The sequence below is a fragment of the Scyliorhinus torazame genome, chromosome 8, assembly GCF_047496885.1.
Source record: "Scyliorhinus torazame isolate Kashiwa2021f chromosome 8, sScyTor2.1, whole genome shotgun sequence".
Lineage (NCBI taxonomy): Eukaryota > Metazoa > Chordata > Chondrichthyes > Carcharhiniformes > Scyliorhinidae > Scyliorhinus > Scyliorhinus torazame.
Genome location: NC_092714.1, coordinates 257,271,830 through 257,291,815, shown reverse-complemented (window position 1 = coordinate 257,291,815; position 19,986 = coordinate 257,271,830). Strand labels below are relative to the sequence as shown.

Genomic DNA, 19,986 nt, shown 5'->3' with positions numbered 1-19,986 from the left:
CTCCACACGGACAGTGACCCAGAGCCGGGACCTTGGCGCCGTGAGGTAGCAATGCTAACCACTGCGCCACCGTACTGTCCGTAAATGGCAGAATAATAAACAGCTACCGTCCAGTCGCAAGAACTGATGAAAAACCAGTTGAGTACCAAAATATGCATGCAAAGAACAGGAAATAAAATGGGGCCAGATGTTACAGTCTGAAATTGTTGAGCCTAAAGTCTGAAAAGTGCCTAGTTTGAAAGCTGAGGTGCTGCTCCTCCAGCTGATGTTGAGCTTCATTGTAACCCTGCAGTAGGGGTTTCTGAATTGAAACACTGATTAACACTGTATTGTTGTGTCCTAGTTTCTTACAGATGGGATGCTTGTCCGAGAAATGATGGCTGACCCTTTATTGAAGAAATACAGGTAACTATTGAAAGAACGATTCAGCTTTTGGGCTGTTACTGTGACTCAGCATTATTTTTTTAAAGTATGATGTGGAATTGCAAGAAAAATGAAAAAACACTGTGCAGCATGCTGCTTTTCAGCTGACACAGGCTAACACCTGACTCCATATTAGTCACAACGTTGTTTAGCATGCACTTTCATTCTGTTCTTCTGGCTGAGAATTATTTTAAGCTAAACACATTTCAGGTTAAAACTCTCATCAATGTTAAATCGAATAGCAATGAAAAGAAATGCAGTTCAGATTTCTTTCATTCAACATCCTATATTAATTTGTAGTGTTGGCAGTGAGTTAAAAAAAAAATTGAGAATACCTAATTAATTTTTTCCAATTAAGGGGCAATTTTAGCATGGCCAATCCACCTACCCTGCACATCTTTGGGTTTTGGGAGGCGAAACCCACACAAACACGGGGAGAATGTTCAAACTCCACACGGACAGTCACCCACAGCCAGGATCGAACCTGGGACCTCAGCGCCGTGAGGCTGCAGGGCTAACCCACTGCGCCACGGTGCTGCCCTGGGTTGGCAGTGAGTTAAATAGATTGTAAACTAGAATAGAACGCTAGACCTACTGTAATATGTTTCAGTTCTCTGGTGTAGATTGGTCTGCTTTTAATGCTGAGAACATTAATCATTTATAGTTTCATTGACATTATTTCCTGGTAATTAACTTCCCACTTGATAAATGCACAGTGGTCATGTCTCAGCTGTCCATTATTAAGTGGGAACATTGACATGTATCGACGATGTGCAGCCCACAGTCTTCAGAGCTCTACAGCAGATAAGTAAAAGCAAAATACCGCGGATGCTGGCGATCTGAAATAAAAACAGAAAATGCTGGAAAAGCTCAGTGGGTCTGGCAGCATCTGTGGAGAGTGTTACAATCCCAGCTGATGTTAATACTGGACAAGACAGATCTTCACAATGACTTCCTTAATAAATCTAGAGTACCCCAATATTTTGTCCCAATTATGCGGCAATTTAGCGTGGCCAATCCACCTACTGCACATCTTTTGGGTTGTGGGGGTGAAACCCACGCAGACACGAGGCGAATGTGCAAACTCCACACGGACAGTGACCCAGGGCTGGGATCGAACCCGGGCCTTCGGGGCCGTGAGGTAGCAGTGCTAACCACTGCACCACCTTGTTGCCCCCCCCCTTGATGACTTATAATGCCCCAAGTATTTATTAATTGCCATACAACTTTCACAATAATCTTTTTATTTTTTAAAATAAATTTAGAGTACTCAATTCATTTTTCCAATTAAGGGGCAATTTAGCATGGCCAATCCACCTAACCTGCACATCTTTTGGGTTGTGGGGGCGAAACCCACGCAAACACTGGGAGAATGTGCAAACTCCACAGTGACCCAGAGCCGGGATCGAACCTGGGACCTCGGCGGCGTGAGGCAGCAGGGCTAACCCACTGCGCCACCGTGCTGCCCCAACTTTCACAATAATACCTTATTCAGAATTGTGCAGAGAAACAACATTTAAAATAAAGCTTGTTAATTTTCTTTTTTCCACACTCCCTCCTAAGGGGTTGATGCCTTGCTGGAGTTTAATTCCACACTTGGGTTACAATTGTTCATGTTGTGAAGCTTGATCGTGAGATAGGCAAGCTATTTGACTGGCTGGGTGAACATGTCATATCATTGCCCAAAAATGCCTCCATTGTGACATCCACACGCAGGGTCCTTGATCCCAGGGAAGGACCTCACCAATCAGTTAAGTGCCTGGAGCAATGTGGGGCTCTGCTGCTTTCCAATGCACAGGCATGACCTCCATCAGCTCGATTCCATATGTTTATCATCACCGAACCGCTAGAAATGTTAATTTTGTAAATTTGTCACACTGCATGTTACGAAATAGATTGCAGACTTTCCATCTTTTTTCTTTATTTGTGATATTTTTTACCATACTGAAACATGTGTAATCTGGTGATATATTTTGTGTTGCGGTACTGTAAGGATCCTCCTGTTAACCCCTGACTGTCCCTTGTATTTTCCTTATAATTTCTGTTTTACTGCTATTTCAATTTTTGTATATGGGCAATTAATGGGACCTATGTCTTTAAGGTGAACTTCACCTTTAATTCATGTGGCTGGAAAACTGAGGATTGACTTATGACCTCAGGCAAGGCAGGTTACAAAAGGGCTATTTATATTTTGGATCAGCAGATTTTTTTTTTCTTTTTTCTTTATAAATTTAGAGTACCCAATTCATTTTTTCCAATTAAGGGGCAATTTAGCGTGGCCAATCCACCTACCCTGCACATCTTTTGGTTTGTGGGGGTGAAACCCACGCAGACACGGGGAGAATGTGCAAACTCCACACGGACAGTGACCCAGAGCCGGGATCGAACCTGGGACATCGGCGCCGTGAGGCAGCAAGGCTAACCCACTGTGCCACCGTGCTGCCCAAGCAGATTCAAGGAAGATCAGTGATGACACACCGTGAAAGACTTGGTTGTTGGCCAATGGACTGTTTCGAATTGCCAGGCCTTATCGATGGCCCCTGCCGATTGGTTGGGGTTTTCTCTGGAATGTTCCTTCCTCTGTGTGACTGTGCTTGCTTTTACTTTCATTTTGGTAGATGCTGGAGGGTCACAGCCCTGATCGCCCTCTCTCATGTAATGGATTGTTTCTGAAGGTCCAAAGTATAGACCTTTCTCTCTCCACAGCCAGCTTGAACTTCAGGAAATTCAGTCCAGCCACTAGCTATAGGCTGGGTCAGTAGTTTAAATACCCTTTTTTAAAACTCATGTGGGGAACTCTGTTCTTATCTCAGTAAGGCGCTCGGTCATTTTGGTGTTGTTGAAAACAAGTAAGAATTAAACAGGCCTGGGGAGGATCCTTTGAGTGAAGGCCCAGCTTAATAAAAGTTAAAGTGGATGACTTCCGGGTGCGGCTATGCGGAGCTGAGCAGCACGATTCGGCAGCTCCCGCTACCACGGACTTTCGGGCTCGCTAGAAGAGCCCCAACGGAACTTCTTTTGATACTAACCTGTGGGGAAGGTAAGAGGGAAGTCCCCCTCCAACTTTTATGAAACGGAATCGAAGCGTAACGGCCACAAAAGTGGCATTGGAGCAATGGGAAAAACCGGGGGAAAAAGACAAAATGGCGGCAGCCAGAGACAAAGTGGAGCTGCAGGAGTTTATCAAGCACTGCTTCGAGGAGCAGCGCGAGGAGATGCGTAAGGAAATGCTGGCGCCTATGCTTTCGCCAATCGACTGGACGCGAAGAATAGAGGGGTGGCAATATTGGTGGGAAAATGGGTGTTATTTGAGGCCAAGACTATTGTAGTGGACAATGGAGGGCGATATGTAATGGTGAGCAGTAGGCTGCAATGGACGCGGGTGGTGTTGGTAAACGTATACGCCCCAAACTGGGATGATGCAGGATTCATGAAGCGCATGTTGGGGCGCATTCTGGACCTGGAGATAGGAGGCCTGATAATGGGAGGGGACTTCAATACAGTGTTGGATCCAGCACTGGACCACTCCAAATCAAGGACTGGAAAGAGGCCGGCGGCGGCCAAGGTGCTCAGGGGGTTTATGGATCAGGTGGGGGGAGTGGACCCATGGCGGTTTGCAAGGCCGCAGGCCAAGGAATTTTCTTTCTTCTCCCATGTACACAAAGCCTACTCCCGGATAGATTTTTTTGTTCTGGGCAGGGCGCTCATCCCGAGGGTGGAGGGGACGGAGTATTCGGCCATAGCCGTTTCGGACCATGCCCCGCACTGGGTGGAACTGCCGCTGGGAGAGGAGAGGGACCAACGCCCGCTGTGGCGGCTGGATGTGGGAATGCTGGCGGACGAGTTGGTGTGTGGGAAGGTGAGGGGGTGTATCGAAAGGTACTTGGAGGCCAATGACAACGGGGAGGTGCGGGTGGGGGTGGTATGGGAGGCGTTGAAGGCGGTGATCGGGGGAGAGCTAATCTCCATTAGGGCTCATAGGGAGAAGACAGAGGGCATGGAAAGGGAGAGGTTAGTGGGGGAGATTTTGAGAGTGGACAGGAGATACGCAGAGGCCCCGGAGGAAAGATTACTTGGGGAAAGACGACAGCTCCAGATGGAGTTTGACCTGTTAACCACAGGGAAGGCGGAGGCACAGTGGAGGAAAGCGCAGGGGGCGATCTACAAGCATGGGGAAAAGGCTAGTCGGATGCTGGCACACCAGCTCCGTAAGAGGATGGCAGCGAGGGAAGTAGGGGGAGTCAAGGATGGAAGGGGAGCCATGGTTCGGAGTGCGACGAAAATAAACGAGGTGTTTAAGGCGTTCTATGAAGAGCTGTACAGACCCCAGCCCCCAGCGGGGGAAGAGGGGATGAGACGATTCCTAGACCAACTGAGATTCCCGAGGGTGGAGGAGCAGGAGGTGGCTGGCTTGGGGGCACCAATTGGGTTGGAGGAGCTGAGCAAGGGTTTGGGGTGTATGCAGGTGGGGAAGGCCCCGGGACCGGACGGGTTCCCAGTGGAGTTCTACAGGAAGTATGTAGACCTGTTGGCCCCGTTACTAGTGAGGACCTTTAACGAGGCAAGAGAGGAGGGGACCCTGCCCCCGACAATGTTGGAAGTGACAATTTCTTTGATCTTAAAGCGGGACGAGGACCCACTGCAATGTGGATCGTACAGGCCGATCTCGCTCCTCAATGTGGATGCAAAGTTGCTGGCAAAAGTGCTGGCCACGAGGATCGAGGACTGTGTCCCGGGGGTGATCCATGAAGACCAGACGGGATTTGTAAAGGGCAGGCAATTAAACACAAACGTGCGGTGGCTTTTAAACGTGATGATGATGCCATTGGAGGAGGGAGAGGCGGAGATAGTGGCAGCTATGGACGCGGAGAAGGCCTTTGACCGAGTAGAGTGGGAGTACCTCTGGGAGGCGCTGCGTAGGTTTGGGTTCGGGGGAGGGTTTATTAGTTGGGTTAAGCTCCTTTACAGAGCCCTGGTGGCGAGTTCAGTGACGAACCGGCGGAGGTCGGAGTACTTTCGACTGTACCGAGGGACGAGACGGAGGTGCCCCCTGTCCCCCCTGCTGTTCACATTGGCGATCGAACCATTGACCATGTCATTGAGGGAGTCTAATAAATGGAGGGGGTGGTCCGAGGGGGAGAAGAGCATCGGGTGTCGCTATATGCGGATGACCTGTTGCTGTACGTGGCGGACCCAATGAAGGGGATGGTGGAGGTCATGCAGACTCTGAGGGAGTTTGGGGAGTTTTCGGGCTATAAGCTCAATGTAGGGAAGAGTGAGCTCTTCGTATTACAGGCAGGGGACCAGGAAAGAGGGATAGGGGACCTACCGCTGAGGAGGGCGGAGGGGAGCTTTCGGTATCTGGGGATCCAGATAACCAGGAGTTGGGGGGCCCTACATAAACTGAACCTGACGAGATTGGTGGAGCAAATGGAGGGGGACTTCAAAAGATGGGACATGTTACCGCTCTCGCTGGCGGGTAGAGTGCAGTCGGTCAAAATGGTGGTCCTCCCGAGGTTTCTGTTTGTGTTTCAGTGCCTCCCCATCATGATCACCAAGGCCTTTTTTAAGAGAGTAGGTAGGAGTATTATGGGGTTTGTGTGGGCGAATAAGACCCCGAGGGTAAGGAGAGGGTTCCTGGAACGCAGTAGGGACCGAGGACGGTTGGCGCTGCCAAATCTAGGGAGCTACTACTGGGCAGCAAATGTGGCGATGATCCGCAAGTGGGTTATGGAGGGAGAGGGGGCGGCATGGAAGAGGATGGAGATGCCGTCCTGTAAAGGAACGAGCCTGGGGGCGTTGGTGACGGCACCGCTGCCGCTCTCGCCGACAAAGTATACCACGAGCCCGGTGGTGGCGGCAACGTTAAGCATCTGGGGCCAGTGGAGACGGCACCGGGGCGCAATGGGAGCATCGGTATGGTCCCCGATCAGAGGTAACCACCGGTTTGTTCCGGGGAAGATGGACGGGGGGTTCCAGAGCTGGCATCGGGCGGGGATTAGAAGAATGGGGGACCTGTTCATTGACGGGACGTTTGCGAGCTTAGGGGCACTGGAGGAGAAGTTCGAGTTACCCCCGGGAAATGCCTTTAGATATATGCAAGTGAGGGCTTTTGTGAGGAGACAGGTGAGGGAATTCCCGTTGCTCCCGGCACAAGAAATTCAAGACCGGGTGATCTCGGGTGTATGGGTCGGGCAGGGCAAGGTGTCGGCAATACACCAGGAGCTGAAAGAATAGGGGGAAGCGCTGGTAGAAGAGTTGAAGGGCAAATGGGAGGAGGAGCTGGGGGAGGAGATCGAGGAAGGTCTGTGGGCTGATTCCCTGGGTAGGGTTAATTCCTCCTCCTCGTGTGCCAGGCTCAGCCTGATACAATTTAAGGTAGTTCACAGAGCTCACTTGACGGGGGCGAGGTTGAGCAGGTTCTTTGGGGTAGAGGACAGATGTGGAAGGTGCTCAGGGAGCCCGGCGAACCATGTCCATATGTTTTGGTCATGCCTGGCACTGGAGGGGTTCTGGAGAGGAGTGGCGGGAGCAATATCTCAGGTGGTGAAAGTCCGGGTCAAGCCAAGCTGGGGGCTAGCAATATTCGGAGTAGTGGACGAACCGGGAGTGCAGGAGGCGAAAGAGGCCGGCATTCTGGCCTTTGCTTCCCTAGTAGCCTGGCGAAGGATCTTGCTGATGTGGAAGAAGGCGAAGGCCCCCAGCGTGGAGGCCTGGATAAACGATATGGCTGGGTTCATAAAGTTGGAGAGGATTAAGTTCGCCTTGAGAGGGTCTGCGCAGGGGTTCTACAGGCGGTGGCAACCGTTCCTAGACTATCTCGCGGAGTGTTAGAGGAAGGTCGGTCAGCAGCAACCTGGAGGGGGGGAGTGGGGGGGTGGGGACGTCCGGGGAGGAGGGGGGGAGGGGGAGCTGCCTGGGGGGGTTGATGAGCAAGAGATAACATGAAGAGTCGGGGAAACTGGCACGTACGGGAGAGAGCCAGTGTACAAAGCTATGTAAATATACTATTTTGCCATGTATATATCTTGCTCCGCGCGATTTCGCGTTTCTTTTTTTTGTTACGGGGGGGGGGGGTTATTGTTTGTAAGGGAGAAAAATCGTGTTAAAAACTTCAATAAATATATTTTTTTTAAATAAAATAAAAGTTAAAGTGACTCCCCAGAGGGAAGTTTACAGCCTGGGAGCTCTGACTCAATGTTACTGTCAGATTATCCTCATTAGCAATCCATCTGGTGGCTTTGACCACTAAGCATCCTGGGAGGACAGCCTGCTGCAACAACCTTGACACCGGAAGCAAGGACATTAATCTTTTGTTTCATAGTTTAATTCCTATTATTTTTACCCCTCCCTCTGTGTGTTGTGTGTCTTGTGTGTGTTTGAGTAGAGGGTGGGACGGTAAACGGGCGGGGGTTAGCTGGCCGTTATTCTGTTACAATTATTGCATATTTCAACACTGTTCCTGTTATAAATAAACAGTTATTGTGTTCAACTTACAAACCTGAAGTCTATAACTTATTGTGTACTCTAGGAGCCAAAGAGTCTGCAAAATTTATACAAATTATTGGTTAATTCACTTGTGTTGGGGCTCCGGGGTCTGTGAGGCTGGATTTGACCACACACTAGTTCAGGGTGTCGTAACAGTGTTCACCTCCGTACTCTTGTGTGCCAGAAACATGATGATGGTTTCATATGTCTGACTTTCTAATGTGTTCTTGTGTTTACCCTTATTTTAGTGTCCTGCTGTTGGATGAGGCCCATGAAAGAACTTTGTACACAGACATAGCTATTGGCTTACTAAGAAAGGTCAGCATTCAGTAATGCACTTTGCATATGTTTGGTGAATGAAAACCGCAAGATGTTTGGTTCCTGGAAGATCGGATCTGAGATTGTAGAAGAAAACATTTTCAGTTTGTATTAAACTTATCAAGGTTGAACGCTGCGGGGGAGGCCCCGCAAATCACGTTCATAGGTTTTGGTCCTGTCCAAAGCTGGAGGATTACTGAAAGGAGGTGTTTAGAGTAATCTCTAAAGTGGTACACGTGAAACTGGACCCGAGCCCTCGGGAGGCCATATTCAGGGTGTCGGACCAGCCGGGGTTGGCGCGGAGGCAGATGTTATAGCCTTCGCCTCGTTGATTGCCCGAAGGAGGATCCTGTTAGGGTGGAGATCAACCACTCCACCCTATGTCCTGGCGTGGCAGGGGGGCCTGCTGGAATTCTTGACGCTTGAAAAGGTCAAATTTGAACTGAGGGGAAGGATGGAGGGGTTCTACAATTCATGGGCGTTATTCATTATGCACTTTCGGGAATTGGATCACATCGAACATTAGTGGGGTTGGGGGGAGGGGGACTGTATGTGTTAATGGTGACTATGGGTGATTCCTGATTCCTTTTTGTCATTTGTTTATGTTAACATGCGGGCTAATGCCTGGGTTTGGTGGGAGGATGGGATCGTTGTTATTGATATGGGGATTGACATATTTGTTACTGATTATTGTTTATTGTTGGGTGTAAATTTTGGAGAAAATGTGAAAAAGGAGGATGATTTTTAAAAAAAATTTTTAAACGTATCAAGGCAGCACGGTGGTGCAGTGGCTAGCACCGCGGCCTCACGGCGCCGAGGTCCCAGGTTCGATCCAGGCTCTGGGTCACTGTCCGTGTGGAGTTTGCATATTCTTCCCGTGTTTGCGCGGGTTTCGCCCCCACGACCCAAAGATGTGCAGGGTGGGTGAATTGGCCACGTTAAATTGCCCCTTAGGGCGGCATGTGGCGCCGTGGTTAGCATTGGGACTGCGGCGCTGAGGACCTGGGTTCGAATCCCGGCCCTGGGTCACTGTCCATGTGGAGTTTGCACATTCTCCCCGTGTCTGCATGGGTTTCACTCCCACAACCCAAAGATGTGCGGGTTAGATGGATTGGCCACGCTAAATTGCCCCTTAATTGGAAAAGAAATAATTGGCGACTCTAAATTTATTAAAAGAAAAAAAAATTGTCCCTTAATTGGAAGAAAAGTAATTGGGTACTCTAAATTTATTTTTAAAAAACTTATCTGTAGATATTTCTTGATTTGGAGGCGGCACGGCACGGTTGTTAGCACTGCTGCCTCACAGGTTCAATTCCAACCTTGGGTGACTATCTGTGTGGTGTTTGCACTCTCTCCACGTGTCTGCGTGGGTTTCCTTCGGGTGCTCCGGTTTCCTCCCACAGTCCAAAGATATGCAGGTTAGGTGGATTGGCCATGCTAAATTGCCCCTAGTGTCCAAGATGTTCAGGTTAGGTGGGGTTAGGGATGGGGGGCTGGGGGAAAAGTTAGCCTGGGTGGGGTGCTCTTTCAGCGGGTTGGCGCAGACCCGATGGGCCAATTGGCCTCCTTCACTGAAAGAATTCTATGTTTCTATTCTATTCTGTGTTTCTAAGAAGTACACAGCAGATCTATCACTGCCAAGAGAGAGAGGTGTGATAGTTTATTTCTGGATGGTCATTAGATTATATTTATTTATTTTTAAATTTTGAGTACCCAATTATTTTTTTCCCAATTAAGGGGCAATTTAGCGTGGCCTGCACATCTTTGGGTTATGGGGGCGAAACCCACGCAGACATGGGGAGAATGTGCAAACTCTACACGGACAGTGACCCAGGACCGGGATTCGAACCCGTGTCCTCAGCGCCGATTGCAGCAATGCTAACCACTGTGTCACGTGCTGCCCAAGATTATATTTATAAGTCATTAAGATTTAATAATATACAGCCCACAATACCTCTGTTCTGTTATAAAAAAATAACACCTATCGACAGCCCTAACTCTGAACCCGTGTCTGTCCCTAGCTGATTCTATCGTGCTTTGCCCTCTGCAAGCATATCTTGTCCAATAAACATACCTACTGCTCCCTAACATCCAAAGTCAAAAACAGTACTGAAATCTGTCAAAGGATTGAACAAGTCAAAAGCTTTTTTAGTCCTAAAGATCTCAGAAATAATGCATTAATTTTGATGGCAAAAATGCATTGATCGTCATATACATTCTCCTTTCTGTGCAGATTCAAAAGAAAAGAGGAGATCTTCGACTTATTGTGTCCTCTGCTACACTGGATGCAGAGGTATGTCCTACAGATGCAATGTGTGTATAAACCCAGAGTAGGCATATGATTCCCCTCCCTATCTCTGTAACCTGCTACAACTCGCCAGAGATATGCTTTCAACTACCTTAGTCTTAAATTCTGAAATTTACTACCCAAAACCTAATGCCTCTTTACCTTTTCCACTTACCCTTTTAACAAGTTTTTGATTGCCTGTCCTTGTATCCTCTCATGTGGCCTGGGTCACTTCAATGAAGAGCCTTGGAATGCTATACAACGTGAAACGTCCATTTTGAACGCAAATTGTTGCTGTTGCATCTCGTGGACTAATTTGAACTCAAAGCTGCACTTAAAGGCGCAATTGGGATAGAAGGATCACTTCTTTGTGTGATTGGAAGACTAGTAACACATTTCTGGGTGTAATGTAAGGTAGAAATGGGGACAAGTCACTCAATTGCAGATTGCCTCCCAATAATCCCCTTCGCTTAACCAATCCGCTGCAGGAAAATAGAAATTATTGGGTTAAATTCCCATGGTAGGAGGTGGGGGGAGGGGCTTCTGATTGTCCTATCACAACGTCAGCGGAGCCTCCAGCAAAAAGCCATTTATGTGTGGTTTATGAATCTTCCACTGAGATTACAAAAGACAATCGGAAAAATCTTACCCATGTACTGAATCCATGTTACCTACGAACATACAAAATAGGAGCACAAGTAGGCCACTCGGCCCCTTGAACCCATTCCACCATTTGATAAGATCATGGCTGATGTGTTTGTGTTTCGAGTTCTACACTCCCATCCATCCTCAATAACTATTGATTCCCTTGCTTAACAAGAATCCATTACCTCTGCCTTAAAAATATTCTACCGCCTTCTGAGATGGAGAGTTCCAACGTCGCACAACCCCCTTGAGAGAAAAATATTCTCCTCATCTCTGTCCTAAAAGGGTGACCCTTGATTTTAACCCAGTGTCCCCTAGTTCTGGACTCGCCCAAAAGGGGAAATATCCTTTCCACGTCCACCTTGTCAAGACCATTCGGGGTCTTAGATACTTCAATCATGTCATCCCTCACTCTTCTAAACTCCAGTGGAAACAAGCCCAGTCTGTCTATCCTTTCCTGATAAGATAGCCCACTCGTTCCAGGTGTCAATCTAGTAAAACTCCACTGATTCACGTTCAACGCATTTACATCCTTCCTTAAATAAGGAGACCAAAACTGCACACAGCGTTTGAGATGTGGTCTCACCAACACCCTGTATAACTGAAAAATAACATCCTTACTTTGATGTTCAATTCCTCACGTAATAAAGGATAGCATTCCAATAGCCTTATTAATTACTTGCTGTACCTACATACTAACCTTCTGTGACTGTGCAGTGAAGTTATGCACATTGGTAGGCAGAATAAAGGAGTTGAATATTATCTGAGTGGAGAAAGACTGCAGAAAGCTGCAGTACAGAGGAATTTGGGAGTTCTCACGCATAAATCAGAAAAGCTAGTATATAAGTTTAGCAGGTAATAGGGGAGACAAATGTAATGTTGGTCTTTATTTCAAAGGGAATGGAGAATAAAATTAAGAAAGACTTGCTAAAGGCACTTGTTAGAGCACAGCTGGAATATTTTGAAAAGGTTTGGTTCCCTTATCTAAAGAGAGATATACTGGGATTGTAGGCAGTCCAGAGAGGGTTCACTATGTTGATCCCGAGTATGGAGAGATTTTCTTACGAGGAGAGGTTGAGTAGATTGGGCCTAGACTCAGGGTGGCATGTGGCGCAGTGGTTAGCACTGGGACTACGGCGCTGAGGACCCGGGTTCAAATCTCGGCCCTGGGTCACTGTCCGTCTGGGGTTTGCACATTCTCCCCATGTCTGTGTGGGTTTCACCCACACAACCCAAAGATGTCCTTCATTTGTTCGGGCAGCACAGTAGCACATGAGGCGAGCACTGTGGCTTCACAGCGCCAGGGTCCCAGGTTCAATTCCCCGCTGGGTCACTGTCTGTGCGGAGTCAGCACGTTCTCCCCGTGTCTGCGTGGGTTTCCTCCGGGTGCTCCAGTTTCCTCCCACAGTTCAAAGACGTGCAGGTTGGGTGGATTGAACATGCTAAATTGACCCTTAATTGGAAAAATGAAATAATTGGTTACTTTTTATTAAAAAAGGTTGGGCCTGTACTCATTGGAGTTTAGAAGAATGAGAGGTGACCTTATTGAGACATGGAGGATTCTCAGGGAGCTTGACAGGGTAGATGTGAGAGGTTGTTTCCTCTTGTGGGAGAATCTAGGACCAGAGGGCATCATCTCATAGTAAGTGGTTTCCCATTAAAGATGGACAACGAGGAATTTATTTTCTCAGAGGGTAGTGAATCTGTGGAATTCTTTACCCTAGAGGGCTGCAGAGGCTGGGCCGTTGAGTATGTTCAAAGCTGCGATAGACAGATTTTTAATCAGTGAGGGAATCAAGGGTTATGGAGATAGGACGGGAAAGTCGAGTTGAGGATTATCACATCACATCACATCAGTCACGATCTCATTGAATGGTGGAGCAGACTCGATGGGCTGAATGACCTATGGCTTATGGTCTTATGCACAAGAACACCTACATCCCTCTGCACCTCGGAATTCTGTCGATTTAAGTAATACTCTTTTTCTATTCTTCCTGCCAAAGTGAACAACTTCACATTTTTCCACATCATTCTCCATCTGCCAGATTCTTCCCACTCACTCAATCTATGTGTGTCAGTCTGCAACCTCCTTATGCCCTCTTCACAACATACTTGCCCATCTATCTTTGTGTCATCTTCAAATTTATCTACCGTGCCTTCACCCCCCCCCCCCCGATCTAAGTCACTGATATAAATTGTAAAACGTTGAGGCCCCAGCACAGGCCCCTGCAGGATTCCATTAGTCACAGCCTGCCAATCAGAAAAAGACCCATTTATGCCTACTCTCTGCTTTCCGCCAGCCAGTCAATCTTCTATCCATGCTAATACTTTCCCATCTATCCCATCAGCGGGCAGCACGGTAGCACAAGTGGATAGCACTGTGGCTTCACAGCGCCAGGGTCCCAGGTTCAATTCCCCGCAGTGTCACTGTCTGTGCGGAGTATGCACGTTCTCCCCGTGTCTGCGTGGGTTTCCTCCGGGTGCTCCGGTGTTTGTGAACCTCCGGACGTGCAGGTTACGTGGACTGGCCATGCTAAATTGCCCTTAGTGTCCAAAAAGGTTAGGAGGGGTTATTGGGTTACGGGGATAGGGTGGAAGTGAAGGCTTAAGTGGGTCGGTGCAGATTCGATGGGCCGAACGGCCTCCTTCTGCACTGTATGTTCTATGTTCTAATATGTTACACCCTACACCATGAGCTTTTATTTTCTGCAATAACCTTTGACGTGGCACCTTATCAAATGTGGTCTGGAAATCCAAGTGTGACATGTCTGCATGTTCCTCTTTATCCATAGCATATGTTAATCCTCCGAAGAACTCCCCCCTTTGTTTTTGGCCCACAAGTGATGAGAATCCAATCTTGCAGTTGTATGTTGTGACAGGAATTAAAACTTCTTTGTAATGTTGTTACACGTGCCAATGCCGATTTCCTACTTTTACCTTTCCTTCCTGCAGAAATTTCGAGGTTTTTTCAATCTTAACGAAACCACAGACCCGAGTAAGGATACTTGTGCCATCCTGACCGTGGAGGGCCGGACATTTCCAGTTGACATTTTTTATACTTTAAGGTACATTGCGGGGCTCTGGGGAAGGAGCAAGGGCTTGGGATGGTGGATAGTTCTCTTCAAGCAGTGGTTCACAAACATTTTATCTATAGCAAGGCCAAAGGCCCCGCAGGCCACCTACTGGTCCTACCATTCTCTTCTCTCTCTCTCTCTCTCTCTCTCTCTCTCTCTCTCTCTCTCTCTCTCTCTCTCTCTCTCTCCCTCTCTCTCCCCCCCAGCCCCCACCCTTCAGTTTCGCTAGCCACCACGGAAAGACTAATTAGAATTTTCTTTTTAAATTTAGAGTATCCAATTAATTTACTTTTCCAATTAAGGGGCAATTTAGCATGGCCAATTCACCTACCCTGCACATCTTTGGGTTGTGGGGGCAAAACGCCCCTACACCAACAAGGGGAGAATGTGCAAACTCCACAAGGACAGAGTCGGGATCAAACCTGGGACCTCGGCGCCGTGAGGCAGCAATGCTAAACACTGCGCCACCGTGCTGCCCGTTTAATTAGAATTAATGGAAAGTGACACTGCTTGTGATGAGACAGAAATGAGCTGATGCCAGGTTCCAGTCAGCCCAACCCCAAGACATTGGTGCACGCGTTCCTCAGGTAGTGTCTTTGGCCCAGTCACCTTCAGCTTCTTCACTGATCTTCCCTCCAGCATTAGGTCAGAAGCGCTGATGTTTGCACAATGTTTAGTATCATTCATGACACCTCTGATGCTGAAGCAGTCCGTGTCCATATACAACAAGATGTGGACAACATTCAGACTTGAGCTGATAAGCAGCAAGAAACATTTGCATGTGCCAGGCAACGACCATCTCCAACAAGAGAGAATCTAACCATCTACCCATGACACTCAAAGGTTTACCGACACTGAATCTCCCACGACCAACATCATGGGGGTCACCATTGACCAGAAACTGAACTGGACTAGCCATATAAATATGTGGCTACAGGAGTGGGTCAGAGGCTGAGAATCCTGCGCTAAGTCAGTTGCCTCTTGTCTCCCAAAAGTCTGTCCACCATCTACAAGGCACAAGTTAGGAGAGTGATTAAATACCTTTCTGGAGTGCTTGCCCGGATGAATGTGATTCCAACACCACTCAAGAAGCTTGACACCACCCAGGACAAAGCAGCCCTGTGATTGGAAACCCAACTACCACCTTCAACATCCACTCCCTCCACCATTGACACACAGTGGCAGCAGAGTGTACCGCTTACAAGGTGCACTGCAGTATATCACCAAGGCTCCTTCGAAAACCGCAACCTCCACCACCTAGAAGGCCAAGAGCAGTAGATGCACGGGAAAACCACCACCCAAAAGTTCCCAACCAAGCCACACGCCACTCTGACTTGGAAATGTATTGCCGCTTCTTCATTGTCACTTGGTTAATATCCCCCCCATAACAGCACTGTGGGTGTACCTGCAGCAGTTCAAGAAAGTGGTGGCAATTAGAAATGGGCAACAAATGCTGGCCTTGCCAGCGGTGTCCATATCCCATGAATAAATATTTAAAGACTGATTAGGTCATCCAGATGAAAAGTGGCCAGGTTGCCTTTTCTGCTGTCAGTCAGTTGTGTAACTCAGCCAGCATAGATCTTCAGCTCGCAAATTAACTGCATTTTATGTGTTAATATCTGGAAAACTGCATGACAGGCAGGACTATTATAGCCTGTGCATCGAACCTGTGCAGGGATTGAAATGTATGGAGTACACTTGTTACCACTTTCTGAGTTGAGAAGGCACAATAATACTCTTTATTAGTGTCGCAAGTAGGTTTACATAAACACTGCCATGAAGTTACTGTGAAAAGCCCCTAGTCGCCACACTCCGGCTCCTGTTCGTGTACACTGAGGGATAATTCAGAATGTCCAATTCACCTAACAAACACGTCTTTCGGGACTTGTGGGAGGAAACCGGAGCACTCAGAGGAAACCCACGCAGACACGGGGAGAACGTGCAGACTCCACACAGACAAGTGGCCCAAGACGGGAATGTAACCTAGGGCCCTGGTGCTGTGAAGCAATTGTGCTAACCACTGTGCTAGAGCGAAAAAGACAGTGAGGGTGATTTTGAGCCCACATTAGCTGTCAATGTAAACAGCTACATGAACCCCAAATCTCGCATGAGTCGGAGAGCAACGTAACGAGGTTCCTGCCCTCATTTCAATAACTTTAAATACAAATAAAGGGGTTCCCCGCAATATGTTCCCCCCTCACCTGAATGTTCATATCTCGCCAACGTGGCATCATATCGGCAAGGTTTACAACAGGATTTAAAAATGTTAAGCATTTGGGGGAACCCTCTGGGGGCACAAGGTTAGGTATAGCCCCCAGGGGATGGGGGGGAGAACATGCCCGGGCTGTGCCCACGGCCCACTGAAAGTGCCAGCCTGGAGTGGAGTGGAGGGGAGTGGTTTGATCACCCTGCTCCTTGTTGGGGGGAAGGGGAGTCCAAAAGCTGCCACCTGGTCCCTGTATGGTGACCATAAGACATAGGAACAGAATTAGGCCACTCGGCCCTTCGAGTTTGCTCCGTCATTCAATTATGGCTGATATTTTTCTCATCCGCATACTTCTCCACATAACCCCTGATCCCCTTATTAATCAAGAACCTATCTAATCTTTGTCTTAAAGACACTCAGTGATTTGGCCTCCACAGCCTTCTGCAGCAAAGAGTTCCACAAATTCATCGCTCTCTGGTTGAAGAAATTCCTCCTCATCTCTGTTTTAAAGGATCATCCCTTTAGTCTGAGATTGTGTCCTCTGGTTCTAGTTTTTCAGACTAGTGGAAACATCCTCTCCACGTTCACTCTATCCAGGCCTCGCTGTATCCTACAAGTTTCAATAAGGTCCCCCCCTCATCCTTCTAAACTCCATCGAGTACAGACCCAGAGTCCTCAACTGTTCCCCTTACGACAAGCTCTTCATTCCAGGGATCATTCTTGTGAACCTCCTCTGGACCCTTTTCAAGGCCAGCACATCCTCAATACGCCACTCAATCCCTTCCCACATTTGTCAGGAGACAGTCGGAATCTAAAAGGTAAAGTCACCATGGTCCCAGATGAACATTGGCTGCTTTCCCCTTTGAGGGGGGAAGCGCTGACTGGTGGCGATTTAACCTGAGGATCACCACACCTCAGGCGAGGGGCAAAGTTGAGAAGGCGGGGCCTTCATGAATATCCTCAGCTGATACGGGACTTGAACCCACGCTGCTGGCCTTGCTCTGCATCACAAACCAGTTGTCCAGCCAACTGAATATGATGGGACGGGGAATGATAAAGTCATGGCTTAAACAAGCAATCTAGATTTTAGTCCAGTATTAAGAGTGCTGGCGTTTGGAGGGTGCAGAGAGCCTGTCCTCTCCGGGAGAAGCGAACAATCCGATGGCACTTTCCAAAGGATCCTGACCGATGTTTATTCCTCAGTCAGCATCACCAAATGCAGATTATCTGGTCATTTATCTCATTTCTGTTTGTGGGACCTTGATGCGCACAAATGTTATAAACATGTCTCTTACACACTTCAAAAATACAAAAAACCCTTTGGGGTATCCAGAGATCATGAAAGTTGTTAAATGAATGCAAATTCTCAACACCTTTATTTTCTCCCCATCTTCCTCCCCTCTTTTCCTCCCATCACAAAATGTGTTGTTTCAACTCTTCTTTCAAAATTTATTTTCCTTTCAATGTGTCACGTTTCACTCATTCCACATCATTTTCTGTTGTGGAGAATGTCAGCAGGCATCCTTATTGCGACCAGCAGGAGGTGCAGCAGAGTAAGTGTTTGCTTTGACCTCGTTGCTTCTTTCTAGGGCACAGCTAAGATTAGGAATTTGATTTGGGTGAGGAACTGTGAGGTTGGGTTGGTGGGAGGTTTGAGACTATCACGGAGGCAATTTTCTACTCGTCATCAAATTTCACACAAAACTCTTCAAACCTTAACTGCCTACTGTAATGTGATTTTTCTTTTCTTTTTGTACCCCTAGTCCAGTTCCTGATTACGTGAAAGCTACAGTGGACACAGTTACGAAAATCCATCAGAATGAGGCAGACGGGGATATTCTAGCATTTCTAACTGGCCAGGTACTTCTTTTTTCCCTTTTCATCTAATTGTTTTCTTCTGGCTTGCCAATTGGTTAGAGCATGGATGTTTAACGGCATCGAGAAAGAAACTTACGGGGCGGCATGTGGCGCAGTGGTTAGCACTGGGACTGCGCCGCTGAGGACCCGGGTTCGAATCCCGGCCCTGGGTCACTGGCCGTGTGGAGTTTGCACATTCTCCCCACGTCTGCGTGGGTTTCACCCCCACAACACACAGATGTGCTGGTTAGGTGGATTGGCCATGCTAAATTGCACCTTAATTGGAGAAAAAAATAATTGGTTACTCTAAATTTATTCAAAAAAAAGAGAAAGAAACTTACTACCCTGGAATGACCATATTGTTTTAGTAAAGAAATGTTGGGGGCACTGTTCTAACCACCTATGCGCACTGACTTTGAAAACCTGCAGTTCCTCTCAATGACTTTTTTGGCCAGTGTTCTCCCCTCTGTCTCTCTTGAAAGTCTGCTGGACACTAACCAGGTTGCTCTTCAAAATTTTGATCAGGTGGCTATTGTCAATGTGCGAATGTGGGCAGACTACTGTCGATTGCAGCCCGATCTCAATCTGTTCTCATTCACTTACTGGCGCTTTCAGTTGAGCCACTGGATGGTCACAAGTCACAATAATAATATTTAATGAAAAATGAAAATCGCTTATTGTCACGAGTAGGCTTCAAATGAAGTTACTGTGCAAAGCCCCTAGTCGCCACATTCCGGCGCCTGTTCGGGGAGGCTGGTACGGGAATGGAACCCGCGCTGCTGGCCTGCCATGGTCAGCTTTAAAAGCCAACTATTTAGCCCTGTGCTAAACCAGCCCCTACGATCACAAGTAGGCTTACATTAGCAACCATTAGTTGCCATGAAACACCCCTAGTTGCCACACCCCAACACCTGTTCGGGTACACAGAGGGAGAATTCAGAATGTCCAATTCACCTAACAAGCGCGTCTTTCGGGACTAGTGTGAGGAAACCGGAGCACCCGGAGGAAACCCATACAGACATGGGGTGAGCGTGCAGACTCCGCACAGGCAGTAACTCAAGCTGGGAATTGAACCTAGGACCCTGACGCAGTGAAGCAACAGCGCTACCCACTGTGTTACCAAAAGCTTTGCCGAAACCCGGGATCGAACCAGGGACCTTTCAATCTTCCCAACTGAGCTATTTCGGCACCGAGCAGAAAACATAGCCAATTCTTCTCTCATAGATTCAGGCATTACTTCTCCAGGTGTTCATTCTCAGAATATGAACAAGTTAAGGGCAAAATTTGTGTGGTCCCTTCCAGTCCGTGATCAGGATGCTTGTACGCCAGGTGTGTGTATTTTTTTTACCCTCTTGAGTGATTTTTATTCCACCTGAGTTTCAAATAAATTCCAGCAGCAGGCTTTTTGGTGATTTTAAAAATAAACATTGTTATTTATTATCACACGCTTGCCCAGATGTATCGAATGTGACGTCTCAATTACTCATCTCGCTCTCATTTTCACACGCATCAGGATTAGATACAGATTAAGTTAAAGCAGGAATTAAAACTGGAATTTAGAACTCCAGTCCCTTTGCGGATCTAGGCCTAATACTTCTTAGCAGTGTTGATACTTTAGTTGGAGTGGAGGTCTTTTAGAAAGAAAGGATTCTCATGAAGTTGAGTAGCCTCTTGTAGTCAAATAGCCA

General features: G+C 47.7%; 1 protein-coding gene across 1 annotated transcript in view; it reads left to right on the top strand.

Annotated features, from left to right (window-relative positions):
- Positions 1–19,986, top strand: part of dhx35 (DEAH-box helicase 35) — a 100,378-nt gene that overhangs the window by 33,226 nt on the left and 47,166 nt on the right. Inside the window, exons 6-10 of the mRNA XM_072515151.1 lie at positions 344–405; positions 8,160–8,229; positions 10,463–10,522; positions 14,114–14,226; positions 18,205–18,301. Coding sequence (XP_072371252.1) covers positions 344–405; positions 8,160–8,229; positions 10,463–10,522; positions 14,114–14,226; positions 18,205–18,301 — 402 coding nt within the window. The remainder of the gene's footprint in view (positions 1–343; positions 406–8,159; positions 8,230–10,462; positions 10,523–14,113; positions 14,227–18,204; positions 18,302–19,986) is intronic.